This window comes from Pocillopora damicornis, chromosome 4, assembly GCF_964200805.1.
Source record: "Pocillopora damicornis chromosome 4, jaPocDami1.2, whole genome shotgun sequence".
NCBI classification, from domain to species: Eukaryota; Metazoa; Cnidaria; class Anthozoa; order Scleractinia; family Pocilloporidae; genus Pocillopora; species Pocillopora damicornis.
Genome location: NC_142673.1, coordinates 3,744,459 through 3,767,641, shown reverse-complemented (window position 1 = coordinate 3,767,641; position 23,183 = coordinate 3,744,459). Strand labels below are relative to the sequence as shown.

Genomic DNA, 23,183 nt, shown 5'->3' with positions numbered 1-23,183 from the left:
GTTATCAACTCGTTTGATAATACTAAATTACCCTGTTATGCTCTTCCAGCGATGCAACCCCACAGTTTCTCTACAAACTTACCCCTTCGTTCAAGAAACTTCAACTGCGAACTAAGAGGAAAGGCACGGGAAAACACACCTTGATTTGAAAAGTAAAACGTAATTGGGAAGGGAAAAGAGGAATGGAAGGTGAATTGTACTGCATCACGGAAAGACGGAAAGGACACATAAGTGATTAAAGAAGGTAACAGGTGATTGTGATTGACCTTCGGGATACAACAAGGAATGAAGAGGGAGTTAGTAAAAACAAATACGAAAATGATATATGCAAGGTCTGGGGAACGTGTTATCGCTTTAAAAGGCGACATTGATAACGCAGAGGGCGGTCACAAATTTAAAACCTTGATAGAATGTTATAAATGAATATGTTATCTTGATATCAGCTGTGTGTTGAGCAGATAATAATGTTAAAAATGACTGGCTGATACAGTGGGTCAGTTCACTACCCGTTTCATTACTGAAGACCTCTCCTAATCACTGCCCGTTTCCGCAATATGCATACTAGCAGCTGATCTTGTTGTTCAGCTTGTAAACGAAAAAAGATGAACAGTTTCGAATCCGAATGTTGACTTTTTTGGTACAGCAATTGCTATCCCATTTGAAGCAAACATCTCCTTCTTGAATTCCGTCTGAAACCTTCAATTTACAAAAAAAAAAAAAAACCAGAAAGAAAATAGATGGAAACTGGTTAATGCGTATTGATATGGCATTCCTAGTGTTCATTTCATTGGTTTGGTTTGAATTTGTCTTAACAAGGAATACGACTGACAGAGATACAAAGTTTGGAGTTAGTACAAGTTAGTTCATTTACTTTCAACATGAAATGTGGAATAGATGCTTTGGTCAATAAATGTTTATCTAAAGGTGAAGAGATCTTCTCTTCAAAAGAATGCCCCAAGCGAAATGAATTACTACTTTTGACTAATGAGTGGTAGTGGAGGATATAGTTACCACTGCTACCTGACCATTTCCCATGTGTTGACATTTTACTTTGAGTAAACAAGCCACTCCCTCGTTATACAGATGGTCACGAAAATTCATGGGCCAATATGAAACAAAGAGATAATCCAAATTTAAACTGAGGATTACCTGAGGATAAGATCCGCTGTACCATCCTGTACCGTCTGACACCTGCTGGATGGGACACATTGATCTGCCATAGCACTACCTGCTCGGCCAGTAAATCTATACCATCGGTTTTCATCCAACTGTCCATTGTCGCATCTAATCGGGCGTCCATAGTTAGTTACATGAAACTGAGATCGGGAGGCGTCGTCAAAAATTTTGTGGCTTTTACATTCATTTTCTGCATAAGAACAACAGCAGAATATGTATGAAGTATACACAAAAGAGAAAATATTGGTATACTGTTACAAAATTGCGTAAGGACGCTTTAGTATCCAAACCGTACAACATTGCGATGACAATTGTGCTAGACCGCACGCGTACCTACCTGTAATCTATTTTCTTCGTCTGCTTTTTCTGTCGCCCGTTGTCTGTGACTCTTACTATGATGTTGTTTAATAATATTTCGCGCAATAATAGTTCACGCACAAAATCAAACCCATGAAAACAAAATTTTTAGCTATCGAGGTCTTGAGCAAAAGGTCGTTTGGGTCCAACTCGGCACAGTATTAAAAGATAAAGAAGACAAATCGACCTTTATAAGTAAAAAATAGAACAAACAGTTCTTTGAAAGCAACTAGAATAACAAAAAAAATTAATGAAAATAAGGAAACAAGGCTTTGACTTGACTAAAGCACGTGCCTTCCGTGTAACGGCTGGGTACAATGGACTCTTTAATCCACCCGCCACATGTGGATTAACCGAAATAGGAGGAGAATCAGTTCCAGTAATCAATTAGTCGCTTACATATGTACACAAGTACAAAAAGCATCAAAGTAAATCTTTCCTAGTAAGTGCTAACCTTCAGTAAGCATGTAAACGAAGTTGGCGTGATCCTTTCCCACATATGGAGCCGCCGTGGTGCATCTCTTGGATAAACCGTGTTTAGCATAGGTACTTTGACTTGCTGATCCACTCCAGCACACTCCATAGAATTGGATCCCGAAAAATGAATAGCCCCTCTCTTTAGCCTGAATAGGACAAAAAATGCTCGTCATATTTCTCGTATAAAACTTTGAAAAACGTTAGTTCAGTGTAACAGGCTTCTTACAGAGCTGTATGCGTAGAAAGAAAATAAAGTTATCAAGACGACCGTAAGTACCGTAGCGAATTAAGAGAGATGTCTTTACAAGTACCTTCGCCATTTTTTTTTCTTTGCAACTATTATGAAAAACATCAACAACGACAACAATGTCAACAATAATAATCAGGCAAACCTTAGTGGCGCATTTTTTAATGACAGAGTTTTCCAAATCAGTCCAGTCCAAGATATCTGGCCATTTTGCATTTTTCACGCGGTAGTTTGCGAGCAAAGTAGGCAAGGCCCTATTTAAGCGTATGTCCTTGTAAAATCCGACGGGTACGTAATCTATGACGTCTGTAAACAAGAAATGACCGACAAATTGTAAGTTATTTCATTTAGGAGTGACTTTTCTACATGACCATGAGTGATTTTAGCGCAAAAGATCCCGAAACATGCTGGGATCAGTAAAAATAAAGAATTTTAAAAAAAGATACAAAACGAAAAAAATTAAAACAACTAAGAAGAATCAGACGCAAATTAAACAAAAAAGTAGCACAAGCAAAGAGAAGAAGTAAAAAGCCAAAGGTACAATGAAATATCCAATAAGTGTGGTGAGAAACTCGTTTTGTTTGGTCAAAAACTCTTTGGAATATCGAGGGAATGGAAAATTGACAGAGAAAATAGTGGACTCTCATCAAGGAGAACTTTAGAGAGGAGAGATAAAATAACCTGAAACAAAAAAAAATTAATAAATAAGCTCCACCATGAAGCAGCTAGTTATCAATTCTTTTCTTATCGAATGAAAAATCTACCCGAAAACTCGAAATTCTCGATTAGAGAACACAGAAAAAAAAACCATAGAGTATGCAACGAGCAGAACAAATAAAAAATCGGTTACCGGCTAAAACATTTGGAAATATTTAAGAAGAACACCCTCAAATGATGGAATAAGTATAGGAAGAGACCTACCGATGCTGAATACTTGACTCGCAAGCAGAATGCAAACGATAATCTTGAAAACCATGTTCAGAACGTACAAAACTGAAAAAGATAATGTCCATGCTCCTTGTGTAATTACCCCAGTTAGTTGAAAGGGGAAATAAATGAGAATGATAGAAACAATTACTCGGAATCACATGGGTGAGCCACCTTTCTTCGACGACTAAAAAAAGTGACGTCAAATTCTCAGCGAGGCTGATTTAAATTGTAAAAACAGAAAATATCGACTGGTTACGAGTGAATGTCATATGACAGGCTGGGTAAAGACATTGGCACATGCTCTAAAAGGTAAGCTACCTCCGGTTTTTATGGAGCCTTTCAAGAATTTTTCAAATTAAATGCAAAAATTGCATGTTTGTAAAGGTAATTTCCGTGTACGTCTCATGTATGCGGCGTTCAAAATTGTTCTAGGATGCCTTCTTATTACCAACGATTTGTAATTGGGCATTACACTAAAATAGATAACTCGGGAAATAACAATTGTCAAAACGTCCTGCTAAGATCCGGAAAGAGTACGAAAACGACTAATTTAACCCGTCCATGAAATTACCAGGCCCGTGTCACGCAAAATTGCTGTCTTGATCACATACGGTGCAGTCACCCGGAGTGACTTCACAATGTAAAGTTTATGTCCTCTGGGATATCCGATACCTTCCAATTATTGTAACATTGTTACCAGGAGATTTAAATGCGCAAGGAGCAATGAAGATCAACTTACAACAATAACCTGTCGAGATTTAAGGAGTCTTAATAATAAGCAATTTGTTTCATAGTTAGACAAGGTATCCTGGGATTGTGCGCTTTGCGTTCGAGGACACTACTGACATGGTCGACGCCTGGTATAACATCTTCTATGGCATTAAAGATGAGTACCTCCTTGTCAAAGAGAAGAGAGTAAAATTCTCGGCTAAAATGGCAAAGCACTGAATTTCAACTAGAAAAAGGCAAGCTGAAAGTAATTGGAATTTATTTAGGCAAGCGAAAAACAGTGACTCGAATAATGAGGAGTGTTAAAACATTTCACCTCAAAGATGTTGACACTAAAAATAAGACTGATTTTAGGAAACCTTGGAATCAAAAGTCTGTTAAATGACGATAGAGAAGCCCGGAATTGGAGTTTTGGAGCTGATATAAAACGAAAATATTACATTAAATATTGCATTTTCGAGACACAATTTTTTTCGTCGATCAACCGAAAACATTGGTCGTCTCGCTAAGGCTCAGTTCCCTGAGTGACTCCTTAAAGATAACATTACCAGACAGAGCAATAGCGCATTTGAGCTCCCTAAGATAAGAGGGCCTGTATGGGGTTAACCGACTTGCGAAAAAAGGCGAAAAATATAACTGACTACAGCTACTGTGAGAATGCAAAGTGAAATTTAGGAATAGCGACATGGAAACACTAAACGACATCCCACATAGTTCAACGCTGTGGGTATTTGTATTCAGAAAGAAGAGCATTTTAACTCAGGAAGTAGCCACTTTAAATTTAAGGGTGAGGCCCGGGCTCATTTCTAGAGTGGTTTCTGTTACTAACTAAGATGAATAATCAACTTGCATGTTTAATCATTAACTGGAATTTATTAACAAACGACAAAGATCAAAATTTTTTTTAAGTCCGACTAACAAAAAAGTGATTCAATTCTATCCGACAACCAACATGGCGAACCCCCTATTTTCATACCCAAGAATAACGATATCGCTATCACCCCCAACACAGAAGGTCACCGGAGGTGATGGCAATAGCGCCAAAATACTTAGAACATCGGCAATTATATTTTTACATTGTTTATTTCGTCAAAATATAAATTAAGTAATACCTAAAACATTACAATTTTCTTTTCCTCTTTATGTCGAATCATAGCTATAACTTAAAAATGAATGCTCTAAATCCTCTCGGTAAATCATTTCACAACACATTTAGCTTTTGAAGTCTTCTAAGACTAGTAAATAACAACAACAAAAAATAATTCATTCGCCACAGAGATACTGACCAAGTCTCTTTTAATTTTTAAAGTTTTTTCACTGTTAATGTTCGGCCAGCTTGTTTCTTTGTCAATTCAAAGCGATGCAGTATAAATTGTTATTTAATCTTCCAAAGCTTTACCAAAAAAATTTTTTTTGCAAGGCACAATCATTTAATGCCACTCCAAGCAATCACGCATTCTTGTTCTGGCTGACACCTGCAAGAAATAATAGATATGTAAATGAATATACAATAAGGCAGATAGATAAATGGTAAATGAATAAATAAATAATGAAAAATACATTATCAAACGAACGAATGAATTTATGAATGAACCAGTTAATATCAACATTTACGAAACAAAAAATTATTTGCTTCCCAAATCCTATTACTGATCGTACAAACGAGCTGATTTAACAACAACCTTAACTTAACCTTACTTGAAATCAATATTTATGTGTAGATGATGTCTAAATGCTTACCGCTCCCACAGTATCGAAGAAAACAGGCAGGTGTGCTTGGAAGCTTGTAGACATAAAATTCACCACAGTTTCTGACGTGAATATAAATCTGGCGTTCACAACATTTATTATTCTGGCGTTTATAAGGATTACTTTCCGAGCTAAAACAAGCTTTTCTTCTTTGAATTCCATCAAAAACCTAAATTAAAAACAAAAAATCAGCAACACTTCGGACATTCGCAATGAAAACCCTCCTTAGGAACAAAGAGATTGAAGGGGAGAATGGATGCAATTCAAAAAAGGCCTGATTTTGGTTATGCCTTGCGAACGTATTTCCAATGAGAGGTTCCATTAAAATATTTAGATAGAAATGTCAGGGAAGTGACAGCCCTTTCTAAATGTGATAAAGGTAAGAGTTGTATCAGCTCAGGATTACGAATGACAAACAATATAAAGGTCTACTCTAATACCTTTTTATAATATCCATAAACATCAAAGCTACACGCCTTTGGGCTTAACGTCACAACAAACCTTGGGATGTGTTCCATTCATCCATCCAGCCATTGTGGTCTGGCAACTTCCTGCCTGCACACACTCATCCGCCATGGTTTGCCCAGCCGCGCCGGTGAACCTGTACCAGGCATTTCTCACAAACCCAGAGTTCCAATGGTCGCACTTGTCTCCTTGGGAGACAGTGTTGACGTTTGTCTTTGACCTGTCTGCTGAGTCCAGAACACGATAAGTGGTGCATTCATTTTCTGTGAAAAAAATACAATAGATAGTTATTCTTAAGAGTAACTGTAAGTGATAATCTTTGTTATAACTTTTGCATTTCTATTTTTTTTTTCGACATCGCTTTTTTCTTTGTCTTCTTCATATTATTTTTGCTTGTTGTTGTTATTCTTTTTGCTGTTGTTTTATTTTTCTTTTGCTTTCTTGTCTGTTTTCTCTTTGGTTATGGTCGGTCTCGTGCAGCATGTCGTGGTAATAACTTTCTTTAAAGATACAAACCACTGACCATTAGTCTAGTTAGTTATTGGCCACCATCACTGGGATCGGAAATCTTGAATACTCTATCCTCTTGAAATTGTTTCCTCTTTCACAATGATCGCCATCTCGTAAATTCTTTGTAGGATTTAAATGAGGAAATTCTGATATATCCTTTTACTTAGTCGCTCACCTTTCTCTAAAAGCTTGATCTTGTACACGAAATTTGCTCGCTCTTCTCCAACACCTTTGCTACAATTCTTGGAGGGACCATCTCTAGCATAGGTCAATTGAGCCTGTGGGCCACTCCAACACTCGCCGTAAAATTGAAGTCCAAAGTAAAGATATCCCTTTTTCTTGGCTGCTTCAGCACAAGCAGCTATGGTATTGTTCAAATTATTCCAGTCTACTCGACCACCTCGGAAGTTCTCTATCAGCTCTGGAAGAGGTCTTGGCTTTACCAGAGTATCCCTGTAGCAACCAATCCGCGAATATTCTATTGCGACTGCAAATCAAAAGAGCCACGTAACATTTTCATTCAGGATGTAACATGTCATTTTTTCGTAAATAAATAACAAATAAAATAGCAAATAAAATCGATTTAGATCAAATTGGGAATATTTTCTAACATTGAACCTTACCATCTTGTGAGTTTTAATAAATTTACAGGTCAACAAGTTAATTGATCATTGTTTAAATCTGCCCTCGCTCAAAAGGTACATCAGTTTTCCGCCTGAGTTTGTCATATCCGTCGAGAGAGAGATAGAGGGAAAATTTACTTGTTATTTTAGCGGGAACAGAAGAAATCCTAAACCAATCACAGCGCATGATTTGATGATTCATTAATTGATCACGTTACATTGCACTTTAGATGATTGATAAGCAAATTCATTGAAAAGTCAGTTATGCTTACCAGTGCTTTGAAAGGTCAGGGCAACAAACAGCACAAATGTCAGTGGGCTGTACATCATTATTTTTACTCAAATGGGTCTTGAAGTCTGCGTATTGAAGTAAAACCTATTCAGTTCTTGCTGGAGCTAGAAAATTGTAAAACTGCAAAAAGAGCTTAAACTGCATGGAACTATGACGTAAATGAGGAGAATGAAGTGTACTACAAATAAAAATTCTTTCGAAGATAGGTATAAAGTCAGGCGTGTAGAAATCGATTCGATTTAATTTTTTACGAAATTCAGTAAATCCAGGGGTTCATATGAGATTCACGTTAAACAAAACGAAATTGAAAAAAAATTGTGTCGTTGTGTTTTACGAAAGGCTAAGCAAAAATAAATTTGATGTGATTATCATGCTGAGAAGTAAACAGATTGTTCGGCCTCAATCGCCCCATTGAAATGATCGCCAAAGGAAAGGCTTGGGTAATAAAACTGTTCAGACTGCCCTGAAACTCATAAAACTCAGCCTGAATAAACAGCTCATAGCTTTTGACGAACGCCCACTTTTTAGGTAGGCTGATAAATGCAAAGTGGCACTCGACTGGCAGACTGTTGACAATGAAGTTATTGTCTTCCAAGTGTGTATTCAGCATATCGCGTTTTACTGTTAGATTTAACTTCTTCAAGAGAAAAGAAGGTAATATTGATGAGCGACCAAAAAAGTTTCTGATAACAATATGAAATACAATCCCTTACCTTGAAAATTAAACAAGATGCAACTTGGCTGACTCAGTTCTTATCCTGAAAAAAAAATCTTGTAACAATGCAGCGTAAAGTTTGTCCAACCGTCTTTGATCAGTAAGCTTTGGTCTCCCCCTATTTATATAGTATAGTTCTCGGATGACTCATATGTAAAAGGATATCTAAAGTCTATTTTTGTTTTGATATTCAGTCCTACGTACGATGGGCGGACTGAACCGCTAAATACTCAACGTCAATTCGTTGTCTACTGACTCCCAGGAAACAGGATTTTTCCTTTTCTAAACGGCCCGTTGAACAAGAATGAGTGCTGCTAAAAGGCTTTGTTATAAGTACATCCGTTACGTGACGCAAGAAGTGATGCTTAACCGTAAACTATACGATGCGGTGGGAGCGAAATTATTACTGACTTCCTGCACACCCGAGAAAGTGTGGACGGATAGCACGCATAGAGTTTCGTTCGGAACTTTGAACAATCGATTAATCACTGCTAGTCAGGAATTCCTACGTTGCCTTTGATGGAAACGACAATCATCGAAAGAAAGATTGACATTTTATCCTAGTTCTTACTTTCAGTCTCATTATATGCTTTAAAAGAAAGTGTCAACGCAAGCAGTCAAGATAACTCAAATAGTAGCAGCGGCACAACAAAATAATCGCGTGATATTTTATTTCCCTTTTTGTTCTGTTTAGAGTTACATGTTAGTCAGGAGTGCAAGTTATTTGTTAGATAGTAGATATTCGATACTTAAAGCAAAATTCCAAAATTGTGGAAAACGTTAGTGCAATCTCGACAAGCGCCCAGGGTCAAATATTTCAAGTTGTTCATTTGAGAGGGTGAAAATGTTCATTTGGAATGAAGGATTAAGATTTCTTTTAGTCTAACCGACTTCTACTTATGGTTTGACGGTGGTCATGTCGACGGAACTCGTAAGGAAGTATCACCTCCTACGTATATAAGATATTGCCTTTATTGGGGTATGATTAACTGATTTTTTTAAAACGGAATTTAATACAACGCTCACGAAATTGCGTTACATAATTCAACGATCGAGGTCTTGCATCACGCTTGACGTGTAGTTAAACATGGCTTTCTTTTTTACCAAATGGCCGCGTCGTTTCAGATTATCGCGTAGATTCTTGTCGTATCAAATTCACATCCATCACTGGGCCTCTCTACTCATAATTTGCAGTGGAAAAGCCATGATATCCTGGCGATATCTTATTCATAAAAGGAACTTGGAAGTAAACCGCAAAATTCGGATGTTGAACAATATACCGGAATTGCAACAAAATCAATTCCTTTAGATACGCTTTGCTGCCCCTGATTCTTAACGTTGTGTCATTTTGTTTACAAGGTTGCCAAGAGATTTCGAACTCTTACGTCCAAATATCACGTCAAAGGGTTAGATAATTCCTTTTTTTAAGATAAACCCTAGCAAAAAAATAAAAAATAAAAATAAATAACTGTGTTTTTGTATGCTTGTATTGGAAATTTTAGCTGTCTGCATCTGAAATGATTAGCGGGTAGGGACTTAATAATTGGCCTTAATCTCCGTAATGAAGAATCAGTCGTATCTCGTAGCTCATATCAATATATTTGAGTAGATAAATAGATACATGACTAAGATTTTTAGGAAAAGAGTGAGGAGATGTAAACCTTGGCTGTATATATAGGTATCTCCAAGAGAAAATAGTGGGATATTATTTACTCCTGGGGTCTCTTATTTTTGGCTATTATCTGAAAATAAAGAGCTCGGAAGGTGTTTCTTGATGCGTCACAATTTTTCTCAGTAAGAAATGAACGACCCAGAGAGCATAAAAACGTTAGATGGTTAGAATCTTTTGAAATATATATTTGACCTGTTTCTTTCAGTCTCGTTTGGTTGCTAAGATATGCACGTAACGTTAAGGTCAATTATACGTCAATTGTCTGGATACAAGCCGTACTTTTGATAGGGGAAATAATTAATATCAGAGTTGTGTCGCTGTTTTTTTTCCTGTCGGAAGTTAAAACGAAAAAGGGAGCTTAATGTGGCAATGGAACATATGCTGGCGGGATTACCTATTGTTTTTCTTACCTTTTTCAGGGATTATGAAAGTCACGGTAACATTGCCAATTAAGGGTGTTAATTTCTGACTTCCGAGGCAATAACGCGTTAACATTCTTAGCTCGCCAAACTCAAGAAGAACTGTTTTCACTGAATTTCCGGACTTTCCGATTTTGTCTAGCCAAAATTGTCCTAGTGAAAACACAACCAAGATAATTTTCTCGTAATTTGTCTAGGAAGTGAGAAATTGTCAGCCTGACTTGGCAATGTTATTCTGAATTAGGGCCGGGTCGCACTAGAGCCAATTTTGTTTACTTCCAATTTTTGGCGAGGAAAAAATTGGCAAAAATTTCGCAAGGGCCAAATTTTGGCGGTGGTCGCATTGAACCAACATGCTTGAGCCAAAACTTCGCTGATTGACATATATGTCATGTCACGATATCTACAGTCAAGAAAACATCTCGCGCATTGCTTGTGCAAGAATGGATCGTCATATACAGGTGATTATTTTCGCGGCTTTCGGGCTTTTGTTGAATTTTGTGTTTCAGTCTCAACAGAACAACGCAGCGTTTTTAGTATTGTTGATGCGGTAGCCGGATCCAGGTAGGAGTCATTGGCATTTCCAAAAAACTGCCGCTCGTATTCCGCGTTTCCATTGTAAAAACCATAGAAAGAAGGGTCAGATGGACCGGGAAAAAAATAATTTTGTCCCGACATCGTACGTGCCAACCTGCACTAGCCGAACAAAGTAATTTTTCCCGCCGTAACTTGATCCAAATATGTTTGAAGAAAAATGGCAGCTCAATGGTTAAACAAACAAAATTATTTGCTCTGCCAAAATTTGGAAGCCTTCGAGGCAGCACTTCGGCTTCTTTGAAGATTGGCGAAAATTTAGCAATCCGCAAAAAATTGGCGAGTTTTTGAAACTGAGGGTCGCACTTATTTTACGTTACTTGGTGACAGATTTATTACTTATGCAAACAAAATTGGCTAAAATTCGCTCTAGTGCGACCCGGCCCTTACTCGATGACTGCAGTTCGATTTCTCTTGATTGAACGTTGCTTAAAAATTTTGTCTTATTATCTACAGAGTGCCCTGACAGCTGTCGCCTGTTGTTTTGTTTATTAATTTGTATAGCATCAATTCTCTCCTATGAGCAAAACATTTCGATCTGTCGAAAGTTTTGATGAAATTAGGAAGGAGTGTGTAGGGCTAATACATGAAAGGGAAAATACGGGAATAGGTTGCGGATATGCCGGACATGCGTTGGCTTTATCCTCTCATGTGGCCCAATACTTATTGGAATAACTAAATCTTTATCGGATAAATTGGAAGATGCAAATTATTATATTCTCAGAACGTTATTAGGTTTTACCTAAGTCCACTTCGTATGATAATATTCTTAAATTAATTGACACGCGTACACTAGAACTAAGGAGGTTTTTTCATGTTTTGATCCTACTTTTTAAAAGTTTCATTGAGTAGGGTCCTACTTATATTAAAGATTTCTTTAAACTTCGTACAATCAATTATAATCTTAGAGGCTCAGGGTGATAAATGATATACTTTTAGAAGTATATTAGACAAATTAAACCTTGTACCGTTTATTTATCGCTAAGCACCATAGTAGGAATTTGTTACTGTGCCCTGCATATAATTTTTGATAGTAGTTTATACTTATGTAATTTTCATTATTTTCAGTATTTTGCAATTGCACCTGCGCATTGTAAACGAGTATGCTTAATGCTCCTAGGAGTTATGTGGATAAATAACCTATCTATCTATCTATCTATCTATCTATCTCTCAAGTAAGAAACGCCAAACCGATCTGTTACTGTTGTCTCGCTTGTCTCGTCTATAAGGTTGGTGTTAAACAATTTTTCTGAAACTTATTTCCCAGTCGCGCAAACTGTAGATCATTGAACAAATTACTCTGCTTCATCCAAACAAGAACGTTAGCAGTCTACTGAGAAAATTTAGAGATGTCCGCCGACTTTTTTAACCGTTTGAATATCGGAAAAAGCTTTCACAATATGGAGTCAAACTTTTGTGCAAGTAAAACTTAAAAGAAAAAAAATACAACCCACTCGTCGAAAATAATCAGAAAGAATGTGCATCATCATGATTTGAGGCGCAACACGTGATCAAAAATAGCTCTTTGATTGAGAACCGGACAGAAAAGGCGTAACCTTTCCGTGACCCATCAATTCGGCTCATGAAACGGACACCAGACAGGAAGTCTGATAGTTACTGGCAAGAGTAATTTGAACACTAAGATAGGGAAAAATGCAGCGTCAATCTAACATATGCCAATAGTTATCATATATCATTCGGTAGAAATGTCAATTTATGAACAGTTCAAAATTAATAAATGAATAATTCCTTTTTTTGTCATCTAAAAAAATGTAAAGTCGGTTTTGGTTTAGTTAGGTAACCTTAAAATTGTAACATACTTCTTGCCACATTTTCGTGCTAAAGTCGCACTGTTTTGTCCAGTTATCGTATATTACTGGGTAGAAATCTCAATTTATGAACAGCTGAAAATTATAACTCTTAATAATTCCCTTTTTGCCATCTAAGTCGGTTTTGGACCATCTTTAGGTAAGCTTAAAATTTTAACATACTTCTTGCTATATTTACGTGCTAAAGTCGTACTGTTTCGAAGATTTTTCGACTTTCAAAGATATTCTTTATTCTACCAGCCGAAAAGTAAAAACAACAGCAAAATCAAAATCAACTTATCGCGTGTAGAGTCCACATAAATATGATTTTACCTATTGTAATTAAGAAGAGTGATATCCTGTGTTTTACATTGAAATATTGTACGCGTAGCAACCGAGCAGCGAGATCGATGTGGTGTTGTGAAACTGATATCTAAACACATACTGTAACTTAGATCGTAGAGTACTTCTCTTTTATCAATTTCACTAGCGTCACCCCTGAATAAGCAGTGGATTAAGATCGAAGAAGCATCTTTTTTTTCTCTCAAGTACAACAGCTTTTCTGGGACGGTATGCAGTTGCTAAGCCTGAGATTTAATCTGCTTGCGTCAGCATACCCAAGCCTCGCCTCTAAGGCGCATAACGGTGAATTTTACTTGGCACGTATTCTCAAAACATTGAAATCAAAAGCATACCAACTAAGAAAATATTCATGAAAATTTTAGTGCAAAAGAAGTTTTGGGATGAACTTTCAATAAATTAAACCATCTTGCATAAAGCAAATTAAATGTGCGCTCACATAAAGCAAGACCAACTGTGATGGCAACAACAAGGGCGATAAGGACAGCATCGGATGCGTGGATAATCGATCGAAAAAGAGCTGTACGAAGTTAAAATGGGCTCGCTTTTCGTTTGCGAGCAGATATCAGCTTACGACTGAAACCAATAAATTATCAGCATCACATAACATCGCTCAATCTTTGCAACTGACCTAGCTTGATGATAACAAGGTATTATGCTCGGTATAATCCTTGTAGTTTTGGTCTCTTTTCTTCCCTGCTTTCTTGCTGCTAGCCATGGTGAGTATTTCATGTTATGAACTTTTATTGGATTTTATTCTAAGCTAGCTTTCTATGCTGTATCTTTCCTAGTTAAGAAAATTATTATTCTGCCTTATTCGAGTTTGTAGAATTGGCTCTAGATAATTCAACTTTATCGACACCTTTCAAAACTGAGCACCATAGGTGGATTATTTTAACATGTTCTACATGTGTTACCCCTTTTTCTGACATTAACAAACATTAATTCTATCGGGCAAACTTCAGGTTTTCTAGTTGTTCCACTTGATTGGATATAGTAGAAACTTGAACCCCCGGTAATTGAGCGATGCATGAAATTAGAAGTATTATATTATGGATTAAGTCTTGGCAAGAGAAAAGGAAGCGCTCTCTTGATCGCGGTTAACCTTCAGACAAACAAAATGAAGCAAAAGATTTAAAAATGAATGAATGACTGAGGTAACTTGGGCGTTGCTGTCATTAGCGTGCTCGCATTGAAAGAAAAACAAATATTTTGCATGTTGAGTTATCTTGTAAACATCACTTAAACATTCGTTAGATATTGCATCTTTTCGCCTCTCAGTAAGCCTAATTTTAGTTAATTTTTTCCCTCAATTTGGGGAGATAAACCACTTCTGGAAATTAATATGCTTAAATCAATCTTAAACTGCTTTCCGCTGCCGTTATTTTAAATTCCAGCTGTAATATTTACTCTATTGCCAACTGATAGATATTACACTCATGTGATGATGAAAATAGAACAAAAACATAATTTTCCATCACAAGAACCAAAGGGGTGCTCCAAGACCCATCCCTTTTCCTTTCTTTTCATTTTATTTTATTAATTTTTTTTTCGGAACATAGAAATATTTCTGAAACCATAGAACTAAATAACCCAGTTATATTTATGAATGGCAAATACTTTCAGAGTACCTATTTCGATTTGACCTGTGAATTGAAATATTACGATGTTACAGGAGCCCATCAGTGATGGGCTCCTGGATGTTAGGGGCGAACTTCTTAACTGGAGAGACTCAGTTGATACAAATAGTATGCCGAGAGGAAAGCAAATTGAATCACTGTCCACTTTGAATAAATAAAAAGTTGAACTCTGTGCGAAAGAAAAATAGTGAGAATGTAGTTCCTCAATCGAAGGAAATCGAATAAATGATACAAAAGGAATCCATGCGTAAGAAAATGATCATTTTTTTGCGCCATTACTTTGTGTTACCATTAGGGATTCGTCATCATCTTGTAGCGAGTACATTTTCTGTCTTTCTTCCCAATAAATACCTCTATGAAATAAACTTAAAACCTCAAACAATTCATTCTTTTACTTTGTAATAACAGCAAACATATTATTTGCATTTGATCGATTCGCAGAGGGCAACATCAAAGGCAATCAAATTTACTGATACCGTATCGTCTCGGCATCAACATTGCATTACGGCAAAAATCGCTCACCGGAAACCAAACCAATATTTACAGATGAATGTGGTGGTTCACAACGATAAATATACGTAATTAATAACTAGAGGTGATAGGGAACAATCGAAATCCGATTTAACGATATAAATCGCATTGAAGAAAAGCAATGCTCTGAGCGTAAATAGTATTGTTTTGTTCTTGTTGTTGTTGTTTTTTTTTAGGGGACGCGCGTTTTATTCCGAGTGATACACGAAAATAATAATACTTAGATTTGGTATAAATCTACTAGGGCTTTATAATAAATTCCGCAATCGCATTGGCTGACTCCTCGCTAGCTCGAACTTTCTATCGTGTAATAATTGATAAGGAAGATGGCTGAATCAACTATTAATTACAAATAATCTGGTTTTATCGACCGGAGTTGATTATACAAATTTGCCACCATAAAGAGTTTCTAAAGCTTACTTTTCGTATGTAAGACTACCGGCAAACTTCTCCCCAACTCACCTTAAATCTTTCCGCGTGCGAAATAACCAGCGTCCTCCAGTGCTAATAATGAGGGTTACTCGCACACTTTTATTTATTGATTGATTTTTCACTATACATTCATCAATTTATTTTCACTAGTTAAGGTATAGATAATAATATTCCTTGTCTTCATTTATCTCTCTATAGGAACACCATGGAAGTATGGAAACACAGGTTCAGTAAGAGGCTGTTAAAATAAAATAGCACAGTCCAATAGATTTAGAGTCTATGAAGAATATGTAGTAATGACCATCCAATTTTCTACAGTCTATCATTTTTTCATTGACCGATTAATTGATTATACGGTTTTTTTCATCATTTCTGTTATCAAATTCTTTATTGATTTGTTTTTTTAATCTGTTCATTATTTATTTATTTACACTTATAAATTTTAGTGCACAGTGGACACCAGACAGTTTATGGCCCGAGGGATTGGGTCCAAGTCTCACATCACTGTGGAGAGAGAGCCCAGTCTCCCATCAATATCGATACTGTCCACAGAAATAGTTTTGAAAAATTAACTTTCCTAAAAGGGTTCAGCTTCAAGATTGCAAACATGTGGAGAAGTCTGAGAGGCAGATTATTCAACAATGGTCATGCACCTACCATTAAGATTGAGGCCGGTTTCGGTCTACTCTCTGGGGGTCCCTGGGGAAGCGCCCGCTATAGGCTTGCTCAACTTCATCTCCACTTTGGTTGTAAGTCTAGCCCAGGAGGTTCAGAGCATACTCTAGATGGTATGCCATTCTCTGGTGAGGTAAGTAGGGTACGAAATCGTCTTCACTATCACCAGCATCAGCTCTAGCCTTACACTTACCATGAACATTTTCATAGAAATTTTTGTCCAATATAAACATAATTTTTTCAATATTGAAACTTAATTTGTCCGATTATCGATCACCTCTCGAGAAAAATTATGGCAAAAGCTTGTTACACAGACTATGAGACAGGCAAATGAACAGCGAAAAAAAAATTTGATTTCAGTAGTACAAGCGTTGAGTCCCTCAACCAAACCGCAAAACTCCAGCAGAAAAATCATACAACATTTTATCCTATTTTTACACATAAAGGCGTTTATTTGCTTTTGATCCTATCTTTTCTTTCTCAATTCAGCTTCATTTGGTGTTTTATAACATAAAGTACGCTAACTTTGACGCTGCCGCTGACAAGCCAGATGGTTTAACTGTCATCGCCGTCTTTCTGGAGGTAAATATTCCCTTCTAGAGAAAGATGTTTTATGTCCTGTCACAAGCGTAGGAGAAAGAAAGAATTCTGAGTCCTCATAAGGAATCGAATATCAACACCTTCGGATTCCGCGCTCCGATGCTCTACCACTGAGCCACAGAGACTCTATGGTAAGCGAGGCCTATTACGAAGTTCATATGACACGTGTCTTGCATACTGCTAAGATACTGCTAGGATCAGCGATGTCAATGTATTCCCTTGCAATTACCCCTTTTTTTTATTAAAGTAAAGCAGATTCTTCTGCAACTTGCTCTTTACTATTTCGCTTTAAAATATAGCAAAATCGTTTGGGCGTATCAAATCCGGAACTTGGGAAGATAGCACATTTGTTGAGGAACATGGCCAGAGGCGATCGAGGTGTGATTATGGCTTCTAATCTTCCACTTTGCTTTGTTTTGTTGTTATTATCGTTGTTATCATTGTTATTGTTGTTGTTGTTGATGTTATTTCGTAAGATCAATTTAGTTTCTTTTGTGATTTTAAGAAATAAAGCACGTTTGTTACATTTTTTTATATAAAAGTCGAGTGTTAATGATATACTTTACGTCTAAATGTCATAATTCAAACTCGTGTGGTGAGGCAATCAAATTAAAGTGTATGGTCTCTGTACATACAGTGAGTACCTCGTCATGAGCTTGTGACCTCAGTCGTAAATAAATATTAGAGCTGCAGGAAGAGCGATCTATCATAAAATAAAACCTATTCCAAATCTGTATTATTTTTGTCTTCGCAAGATGTCTGAAGGGATGTTACTAACTCTTTTCACGACACGTGACTTTTACTTGTTTGATTATAATTGTAATCGATTGTAATGTTGACTGACAATGTTAAAAGATAGAAAAATACATAAAGACAGCCATCATTTATTTTTTAAAAAATTGTGCTATCTTTTTCTCCCTTTTCTTGTTAGAGGAAAACGAAAGGAATTTACTAGACCTAAATCTGTACTCTCTGGTGCCACAGCTGACGGATCTGTCCATGACGCCATTTTTCTCGTACAAGGGATCTCTGACAACCCCTCCCTGTTATCAGTCTGTTAACTGGATTGTACTCGGTCAGTTCATCCCGGCCAGTACCTACGTGGTGAGATTACACGATAACCTTACACTTAACTCTTCCCACCCTAACATCAGGATCTAAGTTCTCCATACTGTTCTCTTTACGTTTCTCATGGTACCTTCAATAGGAATTTCAGTAATAACCAAGAGTCTCTTCACGTGGTGATAATTTCCTTTATTCTTGTGACCTTTTTGTGTGATACAGGGCTGATTTTGTAGGAAGAAATTAAATGTTAGTCACCGTTTGGGGTCAAAGGCTCAAAACCGCACTAATTCACCTTCTTCCTTCTTCCGCCATTCTTGATTTTTATTACGTCATTTTTAATTTTTTATCAACATTAATCAAATCGCTGTTTTTTTCATTTACTTGCTATTTGTTGATTTTCAGATGGACGTCATGAGAAGTCTGCGAAATCAAGAGGGACACTCCTTGTGCAACGGTTCCAGGCCCCCTCAACCGCTAAATGGCCGTGTCATTCGCGGGTACATGGGATAGCTGCTTACGAGTTCATAACAACCACTCTGCTTTAAAAGACGTATCACCATTTCTTTCTAAGCATTCTGAAACATTATAGACCGGCTGCGACAAAATGGAAAAAAGGATTTCGTAAAAGGACAAAATGTGCAACATTTTCATTTTCAGTCATTTCAAGAGTAAGTACGCTTGCGTTTTTCAACCAACCCCGTTCCCACCGATAACGTAGCTTCATCTTTCTTTATAGCCCCCACTAACGCAGCCTCACAGTTTCTTTAGAAACTTACCCTCTTTTGTATTCAAATAATTAATTTTCAAAACCGTAAAATCTCCGAAAGGTTACACACTTAACCTTGCAACTAAAAAACGAAGGCATGTGCTCGAACATCCGGGTAACTAAAACAAAACACGTCTTGTTTTCATTTTGTTCATGCAAAAAACTCGCCGCGTCCAGTCCTGTTTAAGGGTATAAAAGAGCAGCTTATGATAAGACGACTTCAAAGGCCTTTGCTTAATATTTTCGTGGCCTCTCGATAAGCCAAATAACTTTACCAACAAAAAGCTCTCTCTTTTTGAAACATCCACTTGCACTTTTGTATCGTAATCAATCCACATGTCTGAGAGAAACTACTTCGCATCATATTAGAAGAGGCGCCAATATACTAATACATTATTGGCGCCACAAATTCGCAATTAGATATGGAGGTACAATACATTCACAGCTATTATGCATAATGAAACTACCGTAAGTGTAAACAAACCTTCTTCTAAGTTTATTTGGTGCAAGTTAATCAGAGCGACACTCTTTCAAATTCACAATAGTTATTAAATATGTTGAATGTTAAATAAAGCACCGCTTCATTTTTACTAAAACCAGAAGCTTCTCATATGTAAAATAATTTTTTATTAGACCAGGAATATTGTTTCGATACGATGATATTAATGGGTAAAAATTATTAACTTTACATGCCCCCTTTCCCCCCTCAGCTCATATTTCAGTGAAATATTTCAGTAAACCACACTTGGAAACTCATATTCTACTTAACTGACGGTTGAAATGTCCGTTTTTTTACCAAATAAACCGTAGGTTGTGATCGAACTCTGTTTTCCTTATTTACAGCCTTTGTCTGGGTGGCAGCACTCAACCAAGTACAAACAGTACATTAGAGAAACCAAACGTAGCATCATCTTGAACAAAAGTATTGTGTTCAACATGAATCATTGTGAACATTGTCGATATTATGAATTATGTATGTATACCCTCGAAAAAAGAACCCTTAAGAGAATTCAATTAAGTCCTCGCGCACCGAACCTAAAAAAAATTAATTAATTACTTAAAAAAGAAAAACAAAACAATGGAGAAGAAAGATAAAGACAAATATAAGTTTCCGAAGATGTAAGAATGATCCTATTGTGCTCGATCGGGTTCCAATCTTTCCATTCGAGTGGTTAACCATCAACCACGGTCTTTCTTATAAAGAGAGGGCATAGATCGACTTGGTATTTTTCCTCACATAGGAAATAGCAGCTGTCACGATACTGAACGTTTAATAAAATGTGTAAACGGTAACAAAAGACTGGACTGGAATGAACTGAACTCGATTAAACTGGATTCGACTGGACGAGGGTAGATTAGACTTGACTAAACTAGACTGGATTGGGCTGGACTGAACTGGAATGAACTGGACCGAGCTGGATCGGACTGAATGGGTTGGACCAGGCTGAATTGCACTGAACTGGACTGAAATGGACGAAATGAACTGAGCAGGAGTAGATCGGACGAAATAACGAGTGAAAAAATAATGACAAAACAAAGGTTCCTAATAAAAACCTCCGTTGAGAAGTACAGTCAGTGATTTTATTAACACATTTTTACTCAGATTTTCGCGTTTCCTCCTGCAGCTTCATTTGGTCTTCTATAATACAAATACAAAGATTTCAAAACAGTAGCTGACAAGAGTGATGGCCTGACCGTAATGGGCGTATTTCTTAAAGTAAGAAATGTTTAATTTTTTACCTTTAAAAACTGTTGTTTTTTGTTGTTGTTGTTTTTAAGATAAATCAAGAAATTACGCTGCAATTTATCATTTACTTTTTAAAATATGAGAGAAAAATTTTCGCAGAAAAAATTTGAAGTTATTGAGGTTGGCTGACAAAATGAAGAAAGTTACTGAGCCAGGTAAAACTACTTTCAAATGTTTTTACTCCATAGCTCCATGTTTGTTTGTTTGTCTATTTTTGTGGTTGTTGTTGTTGTTGTTTTTGTGACCCTAGACTGTAGACTGATGATCTAGAATGCCTTCCAAACCCTTTTTCCCGCTCTGTATTTTCAATCTCTTTTTTCTAATAATTTTCGACATTTTTCTGACCCATGTTTTAGTTATGATAAATGTAGCTTGAGGTTTTATTCATGTTTTCAATCAACCAAGAGTACACTGTTGCTCCACAAAGGAAGCATCTTGCAAGATGTAAACTATCTGGCTTTTTGGCACTCTTCGTGTTTTGGACAGAATGGTCAACACCTCTATTAAACAAAATCTCTTGAAGAATTGAGAATGAAAAATATCAAAATTTCAAGTTGCAATTCTTGATTATCTTTACATAATAATAATTAAAAGAAGAAAAAAACTGAGAGAGTGATAAAGTTGGAAATTTCTTTGAGAGATGAGGATGTTAAGATCCCGGTAATCTTGAGTATGTGCACTTTGGTGCCAGCACTAACTGATCTGTCTGGGACGTCGTTTTTTTCAAACAAAGGATCTCTGACCACTCCTCCCTGTTATCAGTCGGTTAAATGGATCGTGCTGTATCAGCCTACTTCTGCAAAATACAAAAGTGGTAAAAATTAACTTACTTTTCACGATCTGCGATAGTCCTATCCCCTCTTCCCCTCATCGAACTTTAGTATCAGACCCCTAATTACTATATACACGAGCTGTCTATTAATTGATAATCGTGCGGCTATATCATCAACCTCGAGCGATGGCATAAAAACTAACAAGACCTAACAGGGGAGCTTACTAATGCAAGCTCATTTACATTCCCACACGACTTGTCTTAAGAGACGTATAGCGCATATCTGACAATTTAAGAGAGAGTTCTAATTTGAAAGCAATACCTAATTATAGCAATAAAACAATCAAATGAGGGGAATAGCAAAAAATTCTCACGGGGCCACATTAGAGTTGGAATCTGGGACCATTTTATCATGGTTTTAGCATAAGGTTCAACCCAGCTATAAAAGCTATCAAATCGTTCCTTTGATACAAAGCCTGTGTAAAATGTCAGCAATTCAGAATCTTTGGAAATGTTTTCAGCTCCAAACCTGGTCCCTTTTAGATCTTCCACCTGTTGCTCTAAATCACTGATTTGTGCTTTAAGGATTTCAATTTGTTCCACTGCACTCAATTCGGCGGGTTCTATGTTTTCGTTTTCCGGTTCGTCCGTAGCCATTTCTTCCATTTGCTCATCACTAGCACTGGCTCCCTGGCCTCCTGATCCAGTCTCCCCTTCCTCCATTTTGACATCCTGCTGGAATGAATCGACAAAAGATTGTCGTCGCTCCTCTTGTTCTTGCTGTTCTGCCATAGTTTTTAACTCTTGTAGTTTATTTTGTGGGCGGTCTTGGCTGGACTTTGTCCACTGAAACTGCGAAGGCACAACTCCTGGTTTCAGACGTATAAGCCCTGTTATAGTTTTAAACATATCGCTTGGCTTGAAGTGAGCAGAACACACTAGAGTAGAGCCTTTCTTGATCTAGGAAACGAGTTTAACACTCTGAATTAAATCGCTGATAACAAGGGAGAATCTCATGGAATATTAATAATCATATTCGAGTCAATGAAAACAAACAAACCGGTGCCATGTGCGTTTGACAGTTTCGGCCAAAATCGACCAAAATCTAATGTAATGAGTCTATAGTTCCTCTGGATATGAATCGAGTACGCAATTCACGTTTAAGAAGCAAGTAAGACGGGAACTAACTGAGTCTTAAATCGAAAAACTTCCCGAACATATATATCAAAAGTGCACACGTGCGTTTGACAGCTCACTGTAGTCACGACTCGACACTCACCTGAAAAAGCGTCCCTTCATCTCGCTTTATCGCGGCAATCCACTTCGATCTCTGTGAAGAATTTTTAGGAAAGTTGAAAAACGACAAATTCTGACCACTTTTGTTTCGTTTGTCGTTCGTACAGTAATTTACACAGCAATGATCGTGAGCCATATTTGCGAGTTATTTCCACTCAAACTCCATGTAACGCAACCCTCCAAATGACCGCATGCCCGTCCACCCTCGTTTTGGTGCGGCACTCGATCCAAGATGGCGGTGCGTGATATCGGTGTATTTTGTTGTTGTTTTTTTTTTTGTTTTGTTTGTTTTTTTATTCCTTTTTGGTTTCATTATATTTTAACCCTGAGTGTTACTCCGACTGAAAGAATCATGGTCTGATCTTAACCAAGGTATATATATTTTTACGTAATTAAAATATGTAGATTAATGTTTTTAGTTGAAAAAAAAAACCTAAAGAATGTCATTACTTTCATGCTGTTGTAGCGAGACGGTTAAACAAAATCACAGATTTACATCCTTTTAGTGCATTAGCCTGCTGGAGACCTTCCAATTT

The 23,183-nt window shown here is 36.9% G+C and overlaps 4 protein-coding genes across 5 annotated transcripts; 1 reads left to right on the top strand and 3 right to left on the bottom strand.

Annotated features, from left to right (window-relative positions):
• Window positions 1–327: 327 nt before the first annotated feature.
• On the bottom strand, window positions 328–3,233 carry LOC113686093 (uncharacterized). Its single transcript, XM_027203692.2, has 5 exons — window positions 3,179–3,233; window positions 2,403–2,563; window positions 1,988–2,156; window positions 1,150–1,366; window positions 328–696 (listed from the first exon to the last, which is right to left on the bottom strand). Exons 1-5 carry the CDS (start codon window positions 3,231–3,233, stop codon window positions 582–584), a joined length of 717 nt encoding a protein of 238 aa, XP_027059493.2. The 3' UTR covers window positions 328–581.
• A 1,747-nt stretch (window positions 3,234–4,980) lies between these two features.
• LOC113686084 (pancreatic secretory granule membrane major glycoprotein GP2) lies at window positions 4,981–8,630 on the bottom strand. Its single transcript, XM_089205565.1, has 6 exons — window positions 8,269–8,630; window positions 7,536–7,620; window positions 6,816–7,127; window positions 6,167–6,393; window positions 5,657–5,834; window positions 4,981–5,391 (listed from the first exon to the last, which is right to left on the bottom strand). The coding sequence occupies exons 2-6, from the start codon at window positions 7,591–7,593 to the stop codon at window positions 5,366–5,368; spliced, it is 801 nt and encodes a 266-aa protein (XP_089061691.1). The 5' UTR covers window positions 7,594–7,620; window positions 8,269–8,630; the 3' UTR covers window positions 4,981–5,365.
• Window positions 8,631–10,618: 1,988 nt separating this feature from the next.
• On the top strand, window positions 10,619–19,428 carry LOC113686096 (carbonic anhydrase-like). Of its 2 annotated transcripts, none has more exons than XM_089205555.1 (7): window positions 10,619–10,822; window positions 15,925–15,951; window positions 16,173–16,534; window positions 16,891–16,983; window positions 17,301–17,379; window positions 17,933–18,105; window positions 18,469–19,428. In XM_089205555.1, exons 1-7 carry the CDS (start codon window positions 10,753–10,755, stop codon window positions 18,574–18,576), a joined length of 912 nt encoding a protein of 303 aa, XP_089061681.1. In that variant the 5' UTR covers window positions 10,619–10,752; the 3' UTR covers window positions 18,577–19,428. The 2 variants fall into 2 exon arrangements, with proteins under 2 accessions (XP_089061681.1, XP_089061682.1); XM_089205556.1 differs by lacking the exon at window positions 10,619–10,822 and adding an exon at window positions 13,669–13,842.
• Window positions 19,429–21,364: 1,936 nt separating this feature from the next.
• LOC149046510 (uncharacterized) lies at window positions 21,365–22,903 on the bottom strand. The gene is made up of 3 exons (XM_089202573.1): window positions 22,631–22,903; window positions 21,726–22,311; window positions 21,365–21,375 (listed from the first exon to the last, which is right to left on the bottom strand). Exons 1-3 carry the CDS (start codon window positions 22,781–22,783, stop codon window positions 21,365–21,367), a joined length of 750 nt encoding a protein of 249 aa, XP_089058699.1. The 5' UTR covers window positions 22,784–22,903.
• Between the last annotated feature and the right edge of the window lie 280 nt (window positions 22,904–23,183).

Coding starts and splice junctions, on each gene's coding strand:
- LOC113686093 (XM_027203692.2), bottom strand. CDS start 3,233: ATGGTTTTCAAGATTATCGTTTGCATTCTGCTTGCGAGTCAAGTATTC. Junction 1,367..1,987: donor CGTTTACATGCTTACTGAAG/GTTAGCACTTAC, acceptor GTTCTTATGCAG/AAAATGAATGTAAAAGCCAC. Junction 697..1,149: donor ACAGCGGATCTTATCCTCAG/GTAATCCTCAGT, acceptor TGTAAATTGAAG/GTTTCAGACGGAATTCAAGA.
- LOC113686084 (XM_089205565.1), bottom strand. CDS start 7,593: ATGATGTACAGCCCACTGACATTTGTGCTGTTTGTTGCCCTGACCTTT. Junction 7,128..7,535: donor CCTGACCTTTCAAAGCACTG/GTAAGCATAACT, acceptor TTTGATTTGCAG/TCGCAATAGAATATTCGCGG. Junction 6,394..6,815: donor GATCAAGCTTTTAGAGAAAG/GTGAGCGACTAA, acceptor TTTTTTTCACAG/AAAATGAATGCACCACTTAT.
- LOC113686096 (XM_089205555.1), top strand. CDS start 10,753: ATGTCACGATATCTACAGTCAAGAAAACATCTCGCGCATTGCTTGTGC. Junction 10,823..15,924: donor GAATGGATCGTCATATACAG/GTGATTATTTTC, acceptor ATCTCTCTATAG/GAACACCATGGAAGTATGGA. Junction 16,535..16,890: donor GTATGCCATTCTCTGGTGAG/GTAAGTAGGGTA, acceptor TTCTCAATTCAG/CTTCATTTGGTGTTTTATAA.
- LOC149046510 (XM_089202573.1), bottom strand. CDS start 22,783: ATGGCTCACGATCATTGCTGTGTAAATTACTGTACGAACGACAAACGA. Junction 22,312..22,630: donor ATGAAGGGACGCTTTTTCAG/GTGAGTGTCGAG, acceptor CTCGTTTCCTAG/ATCAAGAAAGGCTCTACTCT.